Source organism: Trichechus manatus, unplaced genomic scaffold (assembly GCF_000243295.1).
Source record: "Trichechus manatus latirostris isolate Lorelei unplaced genomic scaffold, TriManLat1.0 scaffold00107, whole genome shotgun sequence".
Taxonomy (NCBI): domain Eukaryota; kingdom Metazoa; phylum Chordata; class Mammalia; order Sirenia; family Trichechidae; genus Trichechus; species Trichechus manatus.
In genome coordinates this window covers 3,779,393-3,804,129 of record NW_004444043.1, presented here as the reverse complement: position 1 = coordinate 3,804,129, position 24,737 = coordinate 3,779,393, and the positions used below count along the sequence as shown (strand labels likewise).

General features: G+C 34.8%; 1 protein-coding gene and 1 pseudogene across 4 annotated transcripts in view; one reads left to right on the top strand and one right to left on the bottom strand.

Moving 5' to 3' along the window:
• The window catches only part of VPS13A (vacuolar protein sorting 13 homolog A), a 287,428-nt gene that overhangs the window by 18,445 nt on the left and 244,246 nt on the right, over positions 1-24,737 (top strand). For 3 of the 4 annotated variants that reach the window (XR_002825150.1, XM_004383283.2, XM_023737736.1), the window contains exons 2-10: positions 8,705-8,748; positions 9,241-9,283; positions 13,551-13,646; positions 13,904-14,005; positions 15,036-15,145; positions 15,697-15,756; positions 22,893-22,952; positions 23,182-23,262; positions 23,657-23,714. Coding sequence is in view for 3 of the 4 variants with exons in the window: in XM_004383283.2 (XP_004383340.1) it covers positions 8,705-8,748; positions 9,241-9,283; positions 13,551-13,646; positions 13,904-14,005; positions 15,036-15,145; positions 15,697-15,756; positions 22,893-22,952; positions 23,182-23,262; positions 23,657-23,714 (654 nt within the window). In the remaining variant the exon portion in view is untranslated. Of the gene's footprint in view, positions 1-8,704; positions 8,749-9,240; positions 9,284-13,550; positions 13,647-13,903; positions 14,006-15,007; positions 15,146-15,696; positions 15,757-22,892; positions 22,953-23,181; positions 23,263-23,656; positions 23,715-24,737 lie in introns of those variants that run through there. The other variant, XM_023737737.1, reaches the window with a different exon arrangement.
• LOC111821808 (transmembrane protein 126A pseudogene) lies at positions 3,900-6,950 on the bottom strand (annotated as a pseudogene).

The following is a 24,737-nucleotide window of genomic DNA, read 5'->3' as shown; positions in this document are numbered from 1 at the left end:
ACAGCCTGGTACTGGTACAACAACAGATACATAGACCAATGGAACAGAGTTGAGAATCCAGACATAAGTTCATCCAGCTATGAGCCGCTGATGTTTGACAAAGGCCCAAAGTCCATTAATTGGGGAAAAGACAGTCTCTTTAACAAATGGTGCTGGCATAACTGGATATCCATCTGCAAAAAACTGAAATGGGACCCATACCTCACACCATGCACAAAAACTAACTTCAGATGGATCAAAGACTTAAATCTAAAATCGAAAATAATAAAGATCATGGAAGAAAAAATAGGGACAATGCTAGGAGCCCTAATACATCACGTAAACACAATATGAACCAAAAGTAACAATGCACAAGGAGCAAAAGAGAGACTAGATAAATGGGAGCTCCTAAAAATGAAACACTTATGCTCATCAAAAGACTTCACTGAAAGAGTCAAAAGACAATCTACAAATTGGGAAAAAATTTTTGGCTACAACAAATCCGATCAGCGTCTAATCTCTAAAATCTGCAAGATACTGCAAAACCTCAACAACAAAAAGACAAATAACGCAATTAAAAAATGGGCAAAGGATATGAACAGGCGCTTCGCCGAAGAAGATATTCACGCAGCTAACAGGCACGTGAAGAAATGCTCATGATCATTAGCCATTAGAGAAATGTAGATCAGAACTACAATGAGATACCGTCTCACCCCAAGAAGGCTAGCATTAATCCAAAAAACACAAAATAATAAATGCTGGAGACGTTGTGAAGATACTGGAACACTTTTACACTGTTGGTGGGAATGTAAAATGGTAGAACCACTTTGGAAATTGATTTGATGCTTCCTTAAAAAGCTAGAAATAGACGTACCATACGATCCAGCTATGCCACTCCTTGAAATATATCCTAGAGAAATGAGAGCCGTCACACGAGTAGATATATGCATATTCATATTTATTGGAGCACTGTTCACAATAGCAAAAAGATGGAAACAACCTAAGTGCCCATCAGTGGATGAATGGATAAACAAATTATGTTATATCAACAAATATAAACAAATTATTCTACACAGTGGAATACTATGCAATGATAAAAGAACAACGATGAAGCCGTGAAACATAACATGGAGGAAGCTGGAGGTCATTATGCTGAGTGAATTTAGTCAGTCACAGAAGGACAAATACTGTATAAGACCACGATTGTAAGAATTTAAGAAAAGGTTTAAACACAGAAGAAAACATTCTTTGATGGTTAGGAGGGTGGGAGGGAAGGTGAGGATTATTTACTAACTAGATAGCAGATAAGAATTATCTTCGGTAAAGTGAAGGATAGCACACACTACAGGGGAAGTCAGCACAGCTGGACTAAACTAAAGCTGAGAAGTTTCCTGAATACCGTCAAACACTTTGAGGGCCAGAATAGCAGGGGTAGGGGTTTGGGGACCATGGTTTCAGGTGACATCTAGGTCAATTGGCATAACAAAGCTTATGAAGAAAATGTTCTGCATCCTACTTTGGTGAGTGGCGTCTGGGGTCTTAAAAGCTTGCAAGCGGCCATCTAAGATGCATCAATTGGTCCCAACCACCTGGAGTAAAGGAGAATGAAGAACAACAAAGACACAAAGAAAGTAGTAGCGCAAGAGACATAAAGGGCCACATAAATCAGAGACTTCATCAGCCCGAGACCAGAAGAAGTAGATGGTGCCCGGCTACCACCAGTGACTTCCCTGACAGGGAACACAACAGAGAGTCCTGGATGGAGCAGGAGAAGGGTGGGGTGCAGAACTCAAGTTCTTTGCTTTTGGGCAGGTTTGCCCATTTAGTCTCATATACATTGTTGAACTACATGTGTTATTGTTTGTTTTATAGGCCTGCCTAATCTTTGATTGAAGGGTGAACTTTAGGAGTAACTTCAGTACTGTCTTAGTTATCTAGTGCTGCTATAACAGAAATACCACAAGTAGATGGCTTTAAGAAAGAGAAATTTATTTTTCACAGTAAAGTAGGCTGAAAGTCCAAATTCAGGGCGTCAGCTTCAGGGGAAGACTTTCTCTCTCAATCTCATCAGTCTTTCTCCGGACTATGAGCTTCTCCACACAAGGACCCTGGGTCTAAAGGATGCGCTCTGCTCTTGGCACTGCTTTCTTAGTGGTATGAGGTACCCCATCTCTGCTCGTTTCCCTTTGCTGTTTATCTCTTGACAGATAGAAGGTGGTGCAGGTCACACCCCAGGGAAACTCTTTACGTTGGATCAGGTATGTACCTGGATAAGGGTGTTACAATTCCACCCTAATCTTCTTTAACATAAAACTGCAATCACAAAATGGAGGACAACCACACAACACTGGGAATCATGGCCTAATCAAGTTGATACATATTTTTGGGGGACATAATTTAATCCATGACAAGTAGTGAGTTAAAGGGTGTCCCGGGGCTGTACTCTAGGGCTTGCTTCAGTCTCTTTCAGACCAGTAAGTCTGGTCTTTTTTTGTTTAATTTGAATTTTGTTCTACATTTTTCTCCTGCTCTGTCTGGGACCCTTGTGATTCCTTGTCAGAGCAGTCTGTGGTGGTAGCCGAGCACCATCTAGTTATTCTGGACTCAGTCTGGTGGAGGCTATGGTAGTTTTGGTCCATTAGTCCTTTGGACTAATCTTTCCCTTGTGTCTTAGGTTTCTTCATTCTCCTCTGCTCCAGACAGGGTGGGACCAGTAGATGTATCTTAGATGCCTGTGCACAAGCTTCCTTTGAATTGTCTTGGTGCCCTTTTTGAAAATCAACTGACCGTAAATGTTAGGATTTATTTCTGAACTTTCAAGTATATTTCACTGATCTATAATATATATCTATCCTTATGTCAGTACCACACTGTCTTGATTATTGTTGTTTTTTGTAGTATTTGGAAATTGAGAAATGTGAGTCCTCCAACTTTGTTCTTTTTAAAGATTGTTTTGGTTATTCTGGATTTCTTGCATTTCCGTATGAATTTTAGGATCAGCTTATAAATTTCTTGGGGGGAAAAAAAAAGCCAGCTTGGATTTTTAATAAGGATTGTATTGAATCTGTAGATAAGTTGGAGAGTATTGCCACCTTAGCAACATTAAATCTTCTGATCAGTACATGGGATGTCTTTCCACTTATTTAGGTCTTTAATTTCTTTCAGTAATGCTTTGTAGTTTCCAGAGTAAGAATTTTGCACTTATCTTGCTAAATTTATTCCTAAGTGTTTTATTCTTTTTGATGCTGTTGTAAATGGATTATTTCACAAAAGCAGTAAACTTTATTTCTTACAGCAGTTTTAGATTTACAGAAAATTGAGCAGATAATGTTCCTCCAGTTTACCGTTATTAAAACATCTTGCATTAGTATGATACAGTTGTTGCAACTGATGAAGAAATATTGATATGTTACTATTAACTAAAATCCATAGTTTACATTAGAGTTTACTCTTTATATTGTACTGTTCTGTGTATTTTGACAAATTCATAATGTCATGTATCCATTACAGTGTCAACTGAATAGTTTCCCTGTGGTAAAAATTCACTGTGTTCCACCTAGGTATTCATCCTTCCCCCACTTCCCTAAAACCCTGGCAACCACTGGTTTTTTTACTGTCTCTGTAGTTTTGACTTGCTAACTGAAAGATCAGCAGTTTGAACCCGCCAGCCACTCCAAGGGAGAAAGGTGTGGCTGTTTGCTCCCGTAAAGCTTACAGCCTAGGAAAGAAGCTCTGTAGGGCAGTTCTACTCTGTCTTATAGGGTCACTATGAGTCGGAATTGACTTGACAGCACACAACAACAACATAGCTTTACCTTTTACAGAATGTCATATAGTTTGAATCATTTATTATGTAGCATTTTCAGACTGACTTCTTTCACTAAGCAATTTGTTTTTAAAGTTCCTTCATGTCTTTTTGTGGCTTTATAACACATTTCTGTTTAATCACTGAATAATAGTCCAGTGTATGGATGTACCACAGTTTTATTCATTCATCTTTTGAAAGATATCTTGGTTGCTTTTTGACAATTATGAATAGAGCTGCTATAAACATTCCTGTACAGGTTTATGTGTGGATGTAAGTGTTCAACTCATTTGGGTAAATACTTAGGAGCGTGATTGCTGGATCATGGTAAAGCTACGTTTATCTTTGTAAGAAACTGAAACCTGTTTTCCAAAATAGTTGTACTGTATTGCATTTCCACCATCAATGAATGAGAGTTCCTGTTGCTCCATATCCTTGCCAGCATTTGGTATTGTCAGTTTATTATTATATTTTTAATTTTACCCATTCTAATACGTATATAGTGGTATCTGATTGTTTTTTGAATATTTAATTATCTGATGACATGATATTGAACATCTGTTCATATGCTTATCTGACATCTGTATATTTTCTTTGGTGAGGTGTCTGTTTAGATGTTTTGCCCACTTCGTAATTGGTTGTTTTCTTATTGTTGAGTTTTACGAGTTCTTTGTATATTTTAGATAGATACATGCACTTTATCAGATACGTGTTTTGCAGATATTTTCTCTGAGTCTGTGGTTTGTCTCTTCATTCATTTAACATTGTCTTTCACAGAGAAGTGTTTAATTATAATTAATTCCAGTTTACAGACTTTTTTTTTTTTCATGGATCACCAGACTTTTTCGGTTATATCTAAAAACTCCTCTCCAAACCCAAGATTACCTAGGTTTTCACCTGTACTATCTTCTAGAAGTTGTATAATCTTGCATTTAACAGTTAGGTCCAATTTCCACATTGAGTTAAATTTTGTGAAAAGTGTAAGGTCAGTGTCTAGAGTTATTTATTTTATTTATTGCATTAGATGTCCAGTTGTTTTAGCACCACTTGTTGAAAAGATGAATCCTTTTCTATTGATTTGCCTTTGCTTCTTTGTTAAAGATTAATTGACTAAGTTTGTGATGGACTCTTTCTAGGGTCTTTATTTTGTTTTGTTGATTTGTCTATTGCCAATATAACACTGTCTTAGTTATTGTAGCTTTACAGTAAGTCTTGAAGTTGGGTGATATCAGTCCTCCCACTTTGTTCTTTTTCATCGGTACTGAATTGGCTATTCTGTTTTTTGCCTTTCCATATAAACTTTAGAATCAGTTTGTCAGTATCTACAAAAGCACTGGTGGGTATTTTGATTGGGATTGCATTGAATCTATAGTTCAAGTTGGGAAGAACTGGCATCTTAACCATATTGAGTTCTCCAATCCGTGAACATGGAACATCTTTCCATTTATTTCTTTCAATAGAGTTTTATAGGTTTTCGCATATAGATCTTGTACATATTTTATTAGATTTATATCTGATTTTTTTTTTGAGCCCGCGTAAATGGTATCCTATTTTTAATCGCAAACTCCAGTTGTTCATTGCTGTTACATAGGAAAGCAATTGGTTTTTGTATGTTAACTTTGTATCCTGCAACCTTGCAATAAATTGTTTATTAGTTTGGGAGGGTTTTTTTTTTTTCAGTCGATTTTTTTTGAATTTTCACTATAGACAGTCATGATGTCTCTGAACAAAGATAGTTTTATTTTTTCCTTCCCAATCTGTATACCTTTTATTTCTTTTACTTTCTTATTGCATTAGCTTGGACTTCCTCCTGATTTTAGGGGTAAAGCATCATTTCTGACCATTAAGTATATGGTAGCTGTAGGGTTTTTTGTAGATGCTCTTTATCAAGTTTATAAAGATACTCTTTATCAGTAGAGTAACTTTCCCTCTACTTGGTTTGCTGAGAAAAAAATTTTTTTTTAATCATGAATGAGTATTGGATTTTATCAAATGTTTTTTGGCACCTATTGAAATGATCATTTAATTTTTGTTCTTTAGCTTTTTGATGTAATGAAATATATTAATTGATTTTTGAACATTAAACTAGCCTTGCATACCTGGAATAAGTCCTGTTTGGTCACGCTTTATAATTCTTTTTATACATTGTTGGATTAGATTTGCTGATATTTTTGTTTTTGTGCACATATTTGTTTAAATCAGGGAGTTTCTAGGCCAGGTTCAGGTAACTGAAGGGCTTTTATGAGTAGTTTATATTGTCTACACCCAAGGTATGCTGCAAACACAGTCTGGAGCAAAATGGAAACAGCATCTTTCTAAAGACAGGCTTAGAAATTCTGATCCGGTAGATTAAGATGTTTCCTGTCTCAGGTAGCAGGGCTGAGTCATATCTGGCTGCTAGGCCGCCATTCACAGGTATAGCCAAGATAACGGGATAAAGATCACCAAAAACAGGACCAACCAGTCCACCCCTTGTTACAGTACAAGTTTCACAGCTCAAATTACTTGTACTCAAAGGTAAACTTACAAAACTTTTTTTAAGATACTTGTGCTGTCAAAAACGGAATCACTGCCATTGGTAAGCTGGCAGCTAGCTGAGCCTGTGTCACATTTAAGATGCGTCGAAAAAGACTGCTGTTAGGCCACAGAGAACAGCATTAAGCCCAACATACGTTGATCCATGTTCAAGCAGATTCTTTTCTACTTCTGGAAGTTGGTTAATTTTTCTGGTTGTAATATCAAGAGTTTTTAAGTTTTCCTTAATAGTATCATCTGGTTCATGATTTTCCATCTTGGAGCCATATGCTCCCCTTCTTTCAGCGGCTGGTGTCTCCCCCAGTCCTCCTCAGCTATGCCGAGGCTCAAGGCAACCTTTGCTCAACTGGCCCGGGCGCAGCCATGTTTGGATGACACGTGACTGGATTTGCTAATACTTTGTTGAGTATTTTTGCATGTATTTTCATGAGACCTATTCTCAGAGAATTTGACTTTCTAACAAGTTCCCTGCTGAGAATTTACATTTCTAACAAGTTCCCAGGAAGGTATACATAAGAATCACTTACTGTAGAACTGTTCCCTCATTTATTATAAGGATGAACTTCCTTGAATTTCATAAATTTGAGAATAATGTTAGAAATATATACGTATGTACATACACACACACAAACACAACAGTCTCTTATGTGTAACTTCCTGGGAACTTGTTAGAAATGCAAATTCTCAGCAAGGAACTTGTTAGAAAGGTGAATTCTCATCAGGGGTTGAACCAGAATGAACAAGTTTAAAGCCTTGAGCATATTATATTTATTTAAAAAAATTTTTTAGTGGTTGCTCTAGAGTTTGCAGTATGCATGTATACATTTACATACTGTTGGTCAACTTGGAAATAATACTGTTCTGTTTCACGGGTAGTACAGGTACCTTAAAACAGTATAACATTTCCTGTCCCTTACAACATTGCTGTTGTTCATTTTGTTTCACTGATCTATAAGCTGTAATCATGCAGTACATTGTTGTTATTATTTTAAACATTTATCTATTAGATCAATTAAGGAAAATTGAAGTCTCAATTTAACCTTCATTTATTCCTTCTCTAGCACCCTTCTTTTCTTAATGTCTGTTTCTGACCTGTATAATTTTCTTTCTTTCTGAAGAACTACTTTTAATATTTCTTCCCAGGGAGGCCTACTGGTGATAGATTCCCCCAGTTTTTGTTTGTCTGAGGAAGTCTTTATTTCTTCCTCACTTTTGAAGAATAATTTCACTGGATATGGAATTCTAGATTGGTTTTTTTTCCCCCAACTGTTTAAATACTTCAGTCATTTTGCTTGCATGGTTTGTAAAGAGAAGTCTGATGATGTTAATTCTTGTTTTTGTTCCTCTGTAGATAAGGTGCTCTTTTTCCTCTGGCTTCTTTTAAGACTTTCTCTTTTCTTTTGGTGTCCTGCAGTTTCAATGTGGTGTATATCTAGATGTGAATTTTTTTGGTATTAATCCTGCTTGGTGTTTTCTGAGCTTGCTGAATCTGTGCTTTGTTGTCTGTCATTAATTTTGGAAAGTTCTCAACTCTTATTATTTCAAAGATTCCCTAGTCTTCTTTCTCTTTTCTCTTTTGGTTATTCTCCTTACACATATGTTGTTGTTTTTAGTTGCCGTTGAGTTGGCACTGACTCATGGTGACCTTATATATAACAAACCATTGCCTGATCCTGCTGCATCCTCGCAGTCATTGGTATGTTTGAGCCCGTTGTTACAGCTACTATTTCAGTCCACCTCATGGAGGGTTTCCTTTGTTTTTGCTGACCCTTTACTTTACCAAACGTGATGTACTTTTCTAGCAATTGGTCTTTCCTCATGATGTGTCCAAAGTAAGAAAGATGAAGTCTCACTATCCTCACGTCTCTAAAACACGTATGTCACACCTTTTTAATTGTCCCACAGTTTTTGAATATTCTATTATTTATTTTTTTCATCCTTTTTTCTTTGCATTTCAGTTTGGGAAGTTTCTACTGAAATATCTTCAAGCTTACTGATTCCGAATTGTTTTTTAAATTTCATTTTCTGATTGTTCATTGCAAATGTATAGAAATGCAATTGATGTTTTATATATTGATCTTGTATGTGGCTACCTTGCTGAACTCATATTATTGGTATAATTCTGATTACAGTATTCGTATACATGAACATTGGGCTACAACTGCAGTGGTGAAAACTTACATTAAGTGAAAATCATGGTGGTCTTACAATACCATCTTAGACTATGTTAAAGAATGAAGATGAGCTAATAACATATGGAGTCTATTTTCGCTTATGTATGTTACTTATAATTATTTTTCCTTAGCATACCATTTAGGAATGAAGCATACTTAACTTTTTGAAATGAAAAATATTTCAATATTAATTTTTAATAATCTGTTTTAGGAGCTGTGTCCCTCAAGAATCTCAAAATTAAAGAAAATGCTCTGGTGAGTTTTGACTATGAAAAATTTGTAAAAGAGCATTTAGTTATACTAACTTCTTCCTGATTTACATTGTCACCTCAGATCGTTAAGGTTTGAGAAATTTTTTTGAAAATAATTTTTGCAGAATATGAATTTTGAAAGATAGAGTTCTAATCTCCCTAAAAGCACAAACTGATAGTGGAATTCTCCCACTTTTTTTTTTTTTTGGTTACAATTTAAAAGTGTTAATGTTTCTGCTATGGGTAGCTTTTGTGATTAGTGTTACCGTAGAACTGTTTCCCTCATTTATTATAAGGATGAGCTTCCCTGAATTGCATGAATTTGAGAATAATGTTGGATATGTATTTGAATAAGTGTTGGTGGTAAAGAGAATGTGTAAGTTTATTTAAGAATCTTGCAAATAATTTTGGAAAGAAAAAAATTACCATCTGTGTATTGTTGAACTGTGTATGTACTAATATTAACACATATACATATATATACTTTTTTTTGTAGCATCAGCTGGATGTACCATTTAAAGTTAAAGCTGGTCATATAGGTAAGCAGTATTTGTTAGTTCAGTGTCATCGTTTGTGAACATGAAACCAGAATAATGTGCTTAGTATCTCTGTAGGTTGATCTTTTTAATGTTTCTGAGCTTGAGAGTAATTATCATGTGTTCTCATCTAGGTAGAGCTTATTTATGCAATTTAAACGTTGTGGGGTCCATATATCCCTTGACCAGTAGTTGATACTTAAGAAATTACACATCTTATTATGTGTTAAAATTGAGTTTTTTTGAGTATTGTTGAGAGCCAAAGTATTACATCCAATATAGAGTATAAGTGTCTCAGTTTCTTAGGTTGGTGGCTAGTTGTTATTATTACTCTATCCTGATTGGTCATGGATACGTGGTAAGGAGTAGGGTGTGAATCATCCATGTGCTATGTCTAGGGACCAATCTGAAAGCTAGTCTCTGCTCTCAAAATTTTCTAGGTTTCTAGGAAGCACTGTGCCATTTCTTATTCTGTCATTTGTTATTATTTTCCCAGTGTTTGTTGTTTATATTTTAAGTGTATTGATGAACAGAAATAGAATATGAAATTTCAAATACTCATAAAACTTGTCTGTGGTATTTCTTGAATTGTGTTGAAGCTTTATTAATATAAGTATTATACAAGATGAGTGTATCTATTACTTGGGACTTTGAAATATTTCTGTTGCATAGATAATTATTGTAGTAGTGCTTTTATAATGTTATTGAAACCAAATTGATGAAAGCTTACATAGTATATTAGTTTTCTAGGGCTGCTGTAAAACAGTACCACGAACTGGATGGCTTAAAATAATAGTTTATTATCTTATAGTTCTGGAGGCTAGAAGCTGGAAATGAAGGTGTTAGCAGGGCCATGCTCTCTCTAAAGGCTCTAGGGGAAGATCCTTCCTTGCCTCTTCATAGCTTCTGTTGGTTTCTGGCAGTCCTTGGTGTTTTTGGCTTGCAGATGTTATCACTCCATGTCTGCCTCTGTGTTCTCATGGCTGTCTTCTCTCTGTGTGCTTCTGTCTGTGTGTCTCCACTTTTTATAAACACTAGTCATCCTGGATTTGTGGCCACCCTATTTTAGTATGACCTCATGTAACTAATACCATCTTCAGAGACCCTATTTCAAAACAAGGTCACATTCACAGTACTGGAGGTTAGGACTTCAGCATATCTTTTCGGGAGGGGATATAATTCAACCTGTAAATAACACATAGATTGCATGATAATTGTCTCCACAATATTGTGGTTGCTATTAGACCATCGATCATGGAAAGTTTTCAGCATCTTATGTTGCTGAGACTCAAATTCTATCCCCTCCTCCCAATTTAAAGAAAATTTAGCAGAATAAGAGGAGAAAATGTCACCATATTTTTCCATCAAACATTTTTATTTTTGCATGCCTCTTATTGTTTACTTGTATACATTTTTAAATAGTTATAATCATTATTTTGTATGTATGATCTAAATTTTAGTTAGCATGTATTAAGAATTTCTCACATTTCTATGTTGACTTGACCTCGTTTATTTTTATGGCAGTATAATAACGTAATGAATGCGTATTTGGTCATTTTAAAATAATCTCATTTTTCCATTGGCACAAAGATATTGTAGTGAATATCTTTTATGTAGCTTTAAAAAAATTTGCTAAAAGTTACTGAATTTTATAATTACAGTCAGTGTATTTTAATAGATGTAAATTTTCTCTCGATTCAAGAAAAGTAGAAAAAAATACGAGGAGAATAGAAAGAGCTGATTTCCTTTGGAGACTGTCTTCCCTCCTTTTTTCTTGCCTTATCTTGTTTAGAAGTGATGTAAGGTAATTTCCTGTGGTAATGCAAGATAGTGGAATGTACAGTGAACTAAATACCTAGTACACAGAGTGATTTTGAGAATTAGAGTGTTATTTGCGTATCTTTATCACAGTATCCATCATTTAATATCATTATTACTGTTTTCTTCTTCTAGACAGTATGTTTCTTGAGAACAAATGAATTTTTTTTTTTTATTGTATCCTCACCACTTAGGACATTAGCCAACATATAGTAGAGGCTCAATTTGTTGAGTGAAAGAAGTACACATTTCTAAGTGAGTGGCACAGTACTACAACCAGTTTTTTAGGAGTGCATTGTCCCCTTGCTATTATTGGGTATTGTTAGTGTTTTTGATCTTTCAAAGCATTCCTCATTTATGAATCAGAATTACATATATTAAATATAAATACAAACATATTTTAAAATTGATTATCTTTGTATGCAAGATTTTTGGTATTACCTTTTTATATTTTTCTGAATTTTGCAGTTTCTATAAGGAGTCTGTATTTTACAATGAGAGGAAAAAAGTGTTTTTTTAAAAATTATTTGGCAGTAAAAATGGTACATTATTAATTTAGTATGTGTTTCTTTGACTACCTTTTACTATTTCACTTTTTACTGTTTTTTTGTTCTTTTACTTTTTTGGGAGTAGTGTGTATGTGTTTGTTTCAAGCAGTTTCCTTGATACATTTATAAAGAAATTAACTATGTCGATTTTGTCACAGTTATTTCTTTTCCATCTGCTTATTTCATTTTGGTTATATTTTTGGGCTACCCAGAAATCCGAAATCTGATTTTATAACTTAGTGTCTTAGTCTCCTAGTGCTGCTGTAATGTAACAGAAATACTGTAAGTAGGTGACTTTAAATAAGAGAAATTTACTTTCTCACAATTCTGGAGGATTGGCTCTGTAAATTTCTTCCCTGTCAGCTTCCCTGGGCGTTCCTTGGTTCCTTGGTTGTCATCAGGTGGCATCTGTCTTCCCCAGTTTGTGCTTATTTCTGTGTCTGATTTGCGTTTCTTATAACTCAGAAGTGATTAGGTTTAGGATACACCCTACACTGATATGGCCATATTAATGTAACAGAGAAAACCCTATTACCAAATAGGATTACATCCACAGGGATAGGGTTAGGATTTCAACACATATTTTTGGTGGGGGACACAATTCAATCCTTGACAGAAATTTATCCCTCTTTTAGAAATTAGAATAATTTTTCTCTGGATTGGCATTGTACATTGGAATCCTTTTCTCAGTTTGGGGTTTTATAACAGTGAGGTTTGGGGGTATGTTATGAGGTGGATCTACATGGATTTTTTTCCCCTTCCCAATTTACTAACCTATTGCTGTAACGGAGACCTGTTGGCACAGTGGTTAAGAGCTTAGGCTGCTAACCAGGAGGCTGGCAGTTCGAATCCATCAGCCGCTCCTTGGAAACCCTGTGGGACAAGTCTGCTCTTCCTATAGGGTCGCTGTGAGTCAGAATCGACTAAATAGCAATGGGGTTTTTTTTTTTTCTTTTTTTTTAAAATAGTATATTTAATAATCTTTCCCTTCCCCAGTAATGGGAACTAATTCTAAATCTAGGGACTCATGTTTTTGTCTTATGCCATCCAGCTGATTCCTACTCATGGCAACCCCATGTGTCACAAAATAGAACTACTCCGTAAGGCTTTCTTCGCTGTAATCTTTATGGAAGCAGATTGCCAGGCCTTTTCTCATGTGGTGCCACTGTGTGGGTTGGAACTGCCAACTTTTCGGTTACCAGCTGCACGCAAACCATTTGTGCCACCCAGGGACTTTAACTTTTAAAAATTAAAAAAAATGTTTTAAAACACTTTGTTATGGTAGTTTTCAAATTCACAAAACTAGAGTGAATAGTAGTACTGTACCCTATACATGGTATTTTTAGTTAAAAAAACCTAATGTTTTTTAAAAGACTTTGCTACGAAATTGTAGTAAAATGTTATCATTAGTTTGGATAATTTCCTAATATTGCCCATGATTTCTTGATTCTTAACATGTGTTTTTGTGTGTGTGTGTATGTATGCATATATACGTATATATACACATAAAAAAACAATGTGTGTGTGTATGAAAAACAAATATACACATATATAAAATATACAGTGGACCTTTTTGAAGTATAAGACAAATACTTCCTACAGAGGTTTAGAGTAAGAATTGAGGAAATAAAAAGTTATGATTTAAAGGAATATTTGTTGTTATATTTGTGGTAGGGATATTCATAAAGAGAAAATGGTTAATATTTAAAATATAATTTACTAAATTTTTCAACAATACTGATATAAATAATTTCAAATTACCATGATAAAGGCATGTTATTTTTGTTTGTAAAATAGTTTCTATAAAGTGACTAAGCTCATAAGGACAAAGGCAAAAAATAAGCTAACACTAAATGTAGATTGAATGAATAATATTTTTTGTTATTATTTTTCTTTAAATGTAGGTAATCTTAGTCTTGTAATTCCGTGGAAAAACCTTTATACTCAACCAGTTGAAGCTGTATTGGAGGAAATATATTTACTCATAGTGCCTTCTTCTAGTAAGTCAAATTTTAAACTTTTTTTGTGGATGGAAAACATCTTTATATTTGGTAATTGCATTTGTTCAAAATACCCATGGGGAATTTTTTGACATAATTAAGTATTTTCATTTGGTATTTGGTAACTTGAATAAAATTGGTTGTTACTCTAATTTTTTTTTTTTGGACTTTGAATTAGTGATTATTTTTAAGAATATTTTTTGGAGTGAATATATTTTAATTTAAAGTAATTAAGATTCTTTTTTTGCTTTCTATAGTAATAAAATATGATCCTTTAAAAGAAGAAAAACAAATCTTGGAAGCAAAGCAACAGGAACTAAAAAGAATAGAAGAAGCAAAACAAAAAGTAGCTGATCAAGGTAAAGAAAACAATAGATAACAATGCCTAAATGAATTTATAGAGCAAAGGATTTTATTGGGCAGTGGTGGGAATCAAAGATTAAAATATGATCTCCTGTCTTCAAAGACAGGGGTCATTATGAGTTGGAGTTGACTCGACAGCAATGGGTTTGATTTTTTTGGTCTTCAGAGAGCTTTTATTATGTCCCTTTTACTCTCTGCTTTACTCTACATTTATTAATTCTGTATTCAAATGCATTCACATAACTCTCATTCACAGTTACATTTTAGGTACATATGATTAATATCTTCATCAGTTTTCTCTTGTCTAAGGTCAGTTGAGTTAAAAAGTAGTAGAATGGAGATAACTTTCATTGGCATTTTGAAGGGAGAAAACAGTAACTAGTGATTACCAAAGAAATAGTCTTAAAAAAAAACAACTTAGGAACCTTAATTCTTTATTTTTTATATTTTGTTGCAAAGTCTTAAAGCTGGAGATAATACTGTTTTCAGAACACTGAACAGATGATGAACTTCCTTCATCCTCGCTTGCAAGGAGAGAAGGAGAGGATCTTATAACTCCTAACTGTGTATCCACCAGGGAGAGGAGCATATTCAGTTATTTTGTACATTGAACCACAGACAACTTATGATGGTATCAGTAATTTTAAGGGAGAATCCTCTTCTCTACTGTTAGTGGCTTTCTAATTCAAACATATTATCTAACCATCTTCTTAGTTTTCTATATCTTTATGTGCTTAGGTATAAGTTAACAGAAAGAGAAAAAATCTAAAATTTAATGCCAATAAATTTTACATGGTTAGCTTTAGTCTCATTAGACAAGAAGCTAGCTGTTAAAAATTTATGCATTTAGTCACCTTTGAAAGTCTTTGGTATGGAAGACTTTGGAAAGCAGACTATTAGTGTTCTATCTACAGATGTGGTTTTTTTGTTTTTAACAAAGCAACATATGTATATTAACTCAATACATGAATATTTATAGAGTGTATTTTTCATTCAAGTTAAAAAAAGGAATGTTTGCAATTGTAGAACAACCTAAGGAGGAGAAACAGGACACTTTTGTAGAAAAATTAGTTACTCAGATCATAAAAAACCTTCAAGTGAAAATTTCCAGCATCCATATTCGCTATGAAGATGATGTAAGTATTTTAATTCGTGATACTTGTTTTTATATGTTATGTAAGTTATTTTACTGTTTGTTGACACATATTCTGTAATGGCCAACCTGTCAGATGCTGGGAGGTGCAGGAATACAGAGCTAAACATGACACGATCTTTTATAATTATAGTTGTAATTTGCAGACCTTATTGGTGAATGCTTTGTTAAATTTTACTAAGATGTTCAAGCATCAGATAATTAAAGAAAATGCCTCTCTTATAATCATCTTTGATAGGTAAGAGTTTTGAATTTAGCAGTTATGTATTTAAAAAATGATTTAAAATATACTTTACCTCCTAGAGAAAGCACTGGTCTAGGAATCAGTAGAACTAGACTTAACTAGTTGTTTGATCTTGAATAGGTAGTTTGTTCTCTCTAAAACACGTAATTATTTGCTTCCTATTAATATTATGAGGGTCGATCATTTTTTAATACACTTTTTTTTGTAAGCTGAAAAACATTATGCAGATGTTATTTTACAACACTGATACACTGATAATGGAGTAAAATTTACTTTTTTTTCCTCTTTAGATCACAAATCGAGACAACCCACTGTCATTTGGTATTTCCCTTCAAAATCTCAGCTTGCAGGTACTTTGTTTAAAAAAGAAATTTAACCGTATTTATTATGCAGTATAGTTATCTATATTATATATTCTATAAGTATATGTTGTATGTGTATATATATAGTATACTGTATGTCTGTGCCAGCATCAGGAATGGGTGCCTATATAGGATTGGTACAGAAAGAGTGTAGACTACATTAGAATTGAGGTAAGTAGTTTCACACTTGAAAAAATGGTTGATAATCAGTTTCTGTTTAAAATATGAGGGCCTATTATGTGCTAATTATGATGTTAGATACTTTTGCTTATGTTAAAAAAATCCATTTCAGAGTTTTAAATGAGTAAGCACAAAATAAAAGTAATATATATTTATTTCAGAAACTTTGGTAAGTCATAAAAAGCAAAAAGAAACCAACCACCCACTTTTTCACTACCATTATTCATATGGTGGCATACTTCCTGTCTAATTTTTGTAATTGAGGAATTTGAAAAATATAGAAGCACATAGAGAATCAGGAAACATGTGCTCACATCCAGAATGGACTGTGTTGACCTTGTCATTTGCTCTAAGTTTTAAATACTGTTATAGGAATAAAATGTTAGAGATAAAGTTGAAATTCCTTTTGTTCTTTACTCCCATTTTTTCCTCCCACCCCAAAGATAAACATCCTAGTTTTTAAACGTTTGTGTAATATATTATTTGCTAGATTTTTAGAAGTTTATGTAAGTGGTTTGTATGATTCTTCAGTAAATTCCCTTTTTTGCTTCACAGTGTTTTTTGATATTTATCTGTGTTGCCACATGTTATACAATTCATTCAGTTTAACTGCTGTATAATTATTTCATTACATGCTTTTATTTGTTACGTCTATTGGGCTTTTGTGTAAGATTTATTCTGAAAACATGACTCCTCTGCAAGCTAAAAAAAAAAAAAAAAAAAAAGGCCAGGAGACCCAAGAATCAGAGAAGGTACTAGACTATAGGACTAATTATCTACACGAACCACTGCCTCTTCCACCTTGAGACCAGAAGAACTAGATGGTGCCCAGCTACCACTACTGAATGTGTTCTGATCAGGGATGCAATAAATGAATCCTGATAAAAAGGGAGGAGAATGTGGAGCAGGACTTCAAATTCTTAAAGGATCAAGACTTACTAGACCTATTGAGCCTGGATAAGTCCCTGAAAGTATGGCCCTGAGTGGCTCTTATAAGCCTTGAATTGAAACTACCCCTTTAAACTGAGTAACAGTTTAGCCCAAAGAGTAAGGATGGTCACCCTTGAGTATTGCTTTTTTAAAAAATTATCTGTTTAAGACCAAAAGGCCAACGGCTATTTCAAAGCTTAGATGAGAAGATTGGGGAGCAGGGAGTTTAAGTAAATGGAAGTGAAACAGCTAGAACAGAAATAATGAGAATGTTGATACGATGTGAAGAATGTAATCAACGTCACTGGTCATTATGGTTAGAAACTGTGGAATGGAAGCAGGTTTTGCTCTGTATATTTTCACCAAAAAAAAAATTAAATATTAAAAAAAGCCAAATGAAAAAATTATGCAGTAAAGATGGGTGGGATAAGCAGTGTCCAGTGCTACTGTTTCGTTGAAAAATAAGGATGGAGAATTAGCCATTGAATTTGGCATTGTGAAGATCATTGATTATTATGACTGTAGTGGTTTTGACCATCACCTTTCGACAGTCATTGGAAACTTGACCCTCAGCCCAGACCTACTCAGTTAGAAGCTCTGGGGATGGGGCCAACAATGTATGTCTTAAAAAGCTGTTCAGGTGATCTCGATGCATGCTAAGGTTTGAGAATCCATTCAGTTCTCCACATTACAGTGAAAGCCATCTTTCTAAATTAAGGATCTGATCACTTTGTTCAACTCGGTGGCTTTTTATTGCTCTTAGAATAAAGTCCATAGTTTTGCTTTAAAATAGCTTATATGCCATATGTAATTTGACCCCAGATACCATATCTGGTTTCATCTCTTGTCATCCTCTGCTATTTCAGTTCCCTGATCATGTCATATATTCTTGTATTTTTGGGGCTTTGCATTGCCTCTTTCTGCTCTGATTCATATTTCCTACTGACCTTAGAATGAGTGATTTCTACTCCTAAGTTATGTCTAGGCTGACCCATTGCTCCTGTGGAATTCATAGTGGCCCTGTAAGACAAAGCAGAACTGCCCCATAGGGTTTTAATTAATTTATTTTTTAAAAAAGTATTTTATTGTGTTTTTGGCGAAAGTTTACACAGCAAATTAGGTTCCCATTTAACATTTTCTATACAGATTGTTCAGTGACATTGGTTACATTTTTTTACAATTTGTTAACATTCTTATCATTTGCATTCTGGTTGTTCTGTTTCCATTAATCTAGTTTCCCTGCCCTCGATTACCTTCTCATCTTTGCTTTAGGGTAAATGTTGACTGTTTGGTCTCATATAGATGATTTTTTAAAGGAGTACAGTACTCACGGTGATACTCTTTTTTTTCTCAGTTCATTTTTTTCCTAATATTTAAAATTTTGTTGAGAATATACACAGCAAAACATACACCAATTCAAGTTTCTACAAGTACAATTTAGTGACATGGGTACATTCTTCAAGTTGTGCAGCCATTATCATCCTCCTTTTCTGAGTTGTTCCTTCTTCATTAACATAAACTCACTACCCCCTAAGGTTCATATCTAATCTTTCGAGTTGCTGTTGTCAGTTGATCCCATATAGATCTTAAAAGAGCATAATGCTCAAGGCAGACCTTAACTATTGTTCGGTTTTAAGATGACTTCAGGGGGTGTTTTTGGTTTAAGGTTTAAAAACCAGGGTAGTAGTTTCAGGGGTTCAGCCACTCTCTATGGCTCCAGAAAGTCTAGAGCCCATAAGAATTTGAAATTCTGTTGTGCATTTGCACTCTTTTGATCAAGACTCTTCTATGGAATCTTTGATCAAAATGTTCAGTTGTGGTAGCCGGGTACCATCCAGTTCTGGTCTCATGACAAAAGAGGCACTTGATCATGAAGGCAATTAGCCACACATTACATATCCTCCTTCTATTCCTGACTGTCCTTCCTCTGTTGCTCCAGGTGAATAGAGACTTATTGTTGTGCCTTGGATGACCTCTTGCAAGCTTTTAAGACCCCAGGCACTACACAACAAACTAGGAGGTAGAATAGAAGCACTAAACATGTTTTTAGGCCAATTAACTGGGTTGTCCCATGAAACCATGACCCTAAACCTCCAAACCAAAGAACCAAATCCCATGAGGTGTTTGGTTGTAACCTCAGCAGCTACTCTTTTTTTTTTTTCTTTTGTCATTGTTGTAAATATATCTATCACACAACTTTTGCCAGTTTGACTTTTTGCAGGTGTACAACTTACTGAAGTAATTACAGTAATCGGCTGTGCAACCCTACCCTTAGTTAATGTGACTTTTCCATCACTGTTAACCCCTTTCTCCCTCTCCCTCCCATGCTTAGTAACTACTAATAAACTTTGGTTTCCATACATTTACCTTTTTTTGTCTTATTATACAGTATATACAGTATTTGTCCTTTTGTGATTGGCTTATTTCGTTCAGCATGGTATCTTCAGGCCCCATCCATACCGTAGCATATATCAAGACTGGCTGAGCGGTATTCCATTGTATATATTCCATTATACCACATTTTGCTTAAGCATTCATTTGTTGATGGACATTTAGGTTGTTTCTACTTCTTGGCTATTGTGAATAGTGCTGCAGTGAACATGGCTGTACAAGTCTCTGTTTGAGTCTGTTCTTTCAGGTATTTGGGGTATATACCTAGGAGTGGAATTGCTGGGTCATATGGTAGTTCTATTTTTAGTTTTTTGAGGAACCGCCACACTGTTTTCTACAATGGCTGTACTATTTTGTATTCCACCAGCAATGGGTAAGGGTTCCAATTTCCCCACATCCTTGCCAACATTTGTTATTTTCTGTTTTTTTCCTCCTTAGCCATTCTTGTTGGAGCGAAATGGCATCTCATTGTGGTTTTGATTTGCATCTCTCTGATGACTAATGACTGCTGAGCATCTTTTCATGTGTTTGGTGGCCATTTGAATATCCTTTTTGGTGAAATGTCTGTTCACATCCTTTGCTCATTTTATGATTGGGTTATTTGTCTTATTGTTGTTAAGTTGTTGAAGTTTTATATGTATTTCGGTTATTAGATTTTTGTCAGATATGTGGTTTCCAAAGATGTTCTCCGAGTTGGTAGCTTGTGTTTTCACTTTTTTGGAAAAGACTTTTGATGAACAAATTTTTTAATTTTTCTGAGGTCCCATTTATTTATTTTGTCTTTTGCTGTTATTATATTAGATAATCCATTGTTGAAAGCTAGGCCTGACAGTGTTGTCCCTGCTTGTTCTTGTAAGAACGTTATGGTTTTAGTTTGCACGTTTAGGTCCTTAATCCATTTAAAATTTTGTTTTTTTGTATGGTGTGAGGCATGGATACCGTTTCATTTTTCTGCATGTGGAAATCCAGTTTTCCCCAGCACCATTTATTGAGGAGACTCTTCTTTCCCCATTGAATGAATTTAGCACCATTGTCAAAAATTAGTTGACCATAGATGCGTGGGTTTATTTCCGGACTCTCAGTTCTACTCTGTTGGTCTATGTGTTTATTGTTTATACCAGTACCAGGCTATTTTGATTAGTGTAACTGTATAGCATTTTTTAAAATCAGCAATTGTGAGCCCTCCTGCTTTGTTCTCCTCTTTCAACATTGTTTTGGCTATTCAGGGTCTCTTCCCATTCCATATAAAGTTGACGATTGGTTTTTCTTTCTGTTTTAAAGAAGACAGTTGGACTTTTGATTGGGATTGTGCTGAATCTATAGATCACTTTGGGTAGTATTGACATTTTAACAATATTAAGTCTTTTATTCCACGAACATGGAACATCTTTTCATTTGTTTATGTCTTCTTTAATCTCTTATAGCAGTGTTTTATAGTTTTCATTAAGTCCTTCAAGCCCCTGGTCAGATTTATTCCTAGGTATTTTATTCTCTTAGGTGCTATCCTAAATGGAATTGTTTCCCTAATTTCCCTTTCAGATTTATCATTGCTTGTGTACAGAAACCTATCTGATTTTTGTTTATTGACCTTGTACCCTGCAACTTATGCTAAGTTCCTTCATTAAGTCTAGAAGTTTCCTTGTGGACTCTTTGGGATTTTGTATATATGGGATCATGTCATCTGTGAATGGAGATAATTTTACTTTTTGCCAATCTGAATACCTTTTATTTCTTTTTCTTGTCTTGTTGCTCTGACTAGGCTGTCTAGTACAATATTAAATATGGAAGTGTTGAGAGCGGGCACCCTTGTCTTGTACCTGATTTCAAGGGAAAAGCTCTCAGTCTTTCTTCATTAAGTATAATGTTGGCTGTTGGCGTTTCATATATGCCCTGAATCACAAAGGAATTTCCCTTGTATTCCAACCTTTAGGGTTTTCATCAAGAAAGGGTGTTGGATTTTTTTTTTTAATTGTACTTTAGGTGAAGGTTTGCAGAACAAATAGTTTCTCATTAAACAGTCAGTACACATATTTGTTTTATGACATTGGTTAACAATCCCACAACATGTCAACGCGCTCCCTTCTCGGCCTTGGAGGACTTTTTTTTTTTTTTGGTGAAAATATACGTAGCCAAAGATACACCATTTCAAAAATTTCTACATGTACAATTCAGTGACATCGATTACGTTCTTCCAGTTGTGCTTCTGTTTTCACTTTAGATGAAGGTTTACAGAACAAAATAGTTTCTCATTAAACAGTACCCGTTGCCCTATGACAATGGTTAACAACCTCACTACATGTCAACACTGTCCTTACTCAACCTTGGGTTCCCTTTCACCAGCCTTCCTGTCCCCTTCTGGCTTCTAGTCCCTGGACTGCTGTGCCTCATTAGGCCCATTTTGTTTTATGGTGCTGTCCAATCCCCGGCTGGACGGTGAACCTCGGAAGTGACTTCACCACTGAACTAAAAGGGCGTCTGAAGGCTGTACTCTCGGGGTTTCTCCAGTCTCTTTCAGGCCAGTAAATCTGGTCTTTTTTTTGTGTGTTAGAATTTTGTTCTGCATACTTCTCCAGCTCTGTCCAGAACCCTCTGTTGTGATCCCAGTCAGAGCAGTCAGTAGTGGCAGCCGGGTACCATCTAGCTGTACTGGACTCAGTCTGGTGGAGGCCTTGGTAGCTGTGATCCATTAGTCCTTTGGACTAATCTTTTCCTTGTATCTTGTTCTCTTCATTCTCCCTTGCTCCCGAAGGGGTGAGACCAGTGGAGTATCTTAGATGGCTGCTCACAGGCTTTTAAGACCCCAGACGCTACTCACCAAGGTAGAATGTAGAACATTGTCTTTATAAACTGTTATGCCAGTTGAGCTAGATGTTCCCTGAGACCATGGTCCGCACAGCCCTCCGCCCAGCAATGCAGTCCCTCAGGGAGTTTGGATGTGTCTAGGGAGCTTCCATGACCTTTCCTTGTACAAGTTGTTCTGGCTTCCCCAGTACTGCATACTGTCTTACCCTTCGCCAAAGTTACCACTTACTATTGTCTGTCTAGTATTTCAGGGTGTTGGATTTTATCAAATGCTTTTTCTGCATCTATGAGGTGATCATTTGTTTTTTTCTTTCCCTTTGTTCTATTGATGTGACGTATTATGTTGATGGATTTTCTAATGTTAAACCATCTCTGCATTCCTGGAGTAAATCCCACTTGGTCGTGGTATGACTCTTTTAATCTCATAGGGTTTTTAAGGCTTTAATCTTTACAAAAGCATATTGCCATGTCTTTCTCCTGGTGGATTCGAACTACCAGGCTTTTGTTTAGCAGCTGAGTGCTTAACCAATCTGCCACCTGGTCTCCTTATGTCTAGGTTAGACACCATGTTTTCCATCACGCTTCAGAGTTTGATGCTCCTGCCATATTTTGTGTTTATAATTTCTTGCTTGCTTGTTTTCTTTTTCTGCCAGCATTGAGCTCCTTAAAAGCAGAGACTTTCTGGTGGTCAGTTAGTATTTTTTGACTGAATGATATGTTTTCAAGGGCATTTTTATGGGAAGTTGAGCTAGGACTGTGATTCACTCTGCTATTTCAAATGTAGATGACATTTTTGCTGCTCTTTTTCCTTTTCTTTTCAGACAACTGATCAAGACTGGGTTCCATGTTTACATAATGAAACTGAGAAACTATTTCGTAAGGTAAAATACACAAATATTATATTTTGTCAACCCATGGACTTGATGGTACAACTCTTTTCAGAAAGGCAAATGATAATATATAAATAAGGTTTTATGTGAATTGTGCTTATTTGCTTAACTCTGTGATATGGCTCACTTAATTATTTGAGACTTCTGAAAATAGCACATGTTCAAAATTCTTCAAAGAAAAAGGAAAATGAGACATGTAATAAACTTGATTTGTTTTCAGTTAGTCCGATTGGATAATCTTTTTGCCTATTGGAATGTGAAGTCTGAGATGTTTTATCATTATGATTATGATGAATCATTGGTAAGTAAATTTTTTTGTATGTATCGATACATAGTTGCATTATGTTTCACATAAAGTTTTGTTCATAGTCATATATCTAACACACTATAGTCAGTTTTCTTTGTTTTGTAAGCAAAATCGTCGACAGAATTTACAGAAATTTGTGGATATGTGCAGATACACAAACATGTGCACTATATCTCTTAATGCTTAGAGCTAGAGCATTCTTTTATAATAGTAGTTTTATGAGATATTATTTAACCACTGTAATATTTTGCCATAGCTAAGTCCTTCTAAGTATGAATTATTTATTTTTAAAATTGCTTTTAAACATTTTTCGTTGCATATAATAGGATTTTATAAGATAAACATCTATAGGCATGGATATATATAAAAGCAATTTGTCTTTTAATAGAACAGTTTGAAGAATGGCATTGTCAATGAAAATATTGTTCCAGAAGATTATGATTTTGGTAAGTACATTTCATAAAATAAAAAACATTTAATTCAAGTGATCAGCACAAATTTATATTAACATTGGTGATGTTACTGTGATATTTCACATTAAATTTTCTCTTATGTAGTTAAATATATTTGTAAGATATATGCAAAAGTATAAAAATTTATCTTTTTTATACTTCATTGTTGGGGAGCTTTTGGCTATATTTCAAAACTATAGAAAAGAAAAATGTCCAAAAATAGAGAATGTTAAAAAAATGTTTTAAATCTCTTACTAAGGATTATCCACTAACAAGATAAGGTTTATAAAGACATTTTGACACAACAAATACAATACTGTCCTTTCTCAACCTTGGATTCTCTGTTACCAGCTTTCCTGTCCCCTCCTGCCTTCTAGTTCTTGTCCCTGGACTGTTGTGCCCCATTAGTCTCATTTTGTTTTATGGGGCTGTCTAATCTTTGACATTGATTATGTTCACCATGTTGTGCAACCGTCAACAATATCTCTTTCCAAAAGCTTTTCATCACCCCAAAAAGAAACTCAATACCCCTTAAGCAATAACTCTGCTTTTTCTCCTTCCCAGCCTCTGGTAACCTGTAATCTACTGTCTGTCTGTATAATTTGCCTATTCTAGATATTTCATATAAGTGAGATCATAAAATATTTGTCATTTTGTTTCTGACTTTTGCTACAACTGTATATCAGAACTTCATTTCTTTTTCTTTTTTTTAAATATGCATCTATTTATTGTACTTTAGATGAAGGTTTACAGAACAAATAGTTTCTCTAAACAGTTAGTACACATATTGTTTTATGACATTGGTTAACAACCCCACAACATAACACTCTCCCTTTTTGTCCTTGGAGAACCCTATTTTTTTTTTTTGGTGAAAATATACATAGCCAAAGTAACACCATTTCAACAGTTTCTACATGTACAATTCAGTGACATTGATTATATTCTTCCAGTTGTGCTGCTATTCTCACTATCCTTTTCCAAATTATTCCATCACCATTATCTTCAACTCACTGTCCC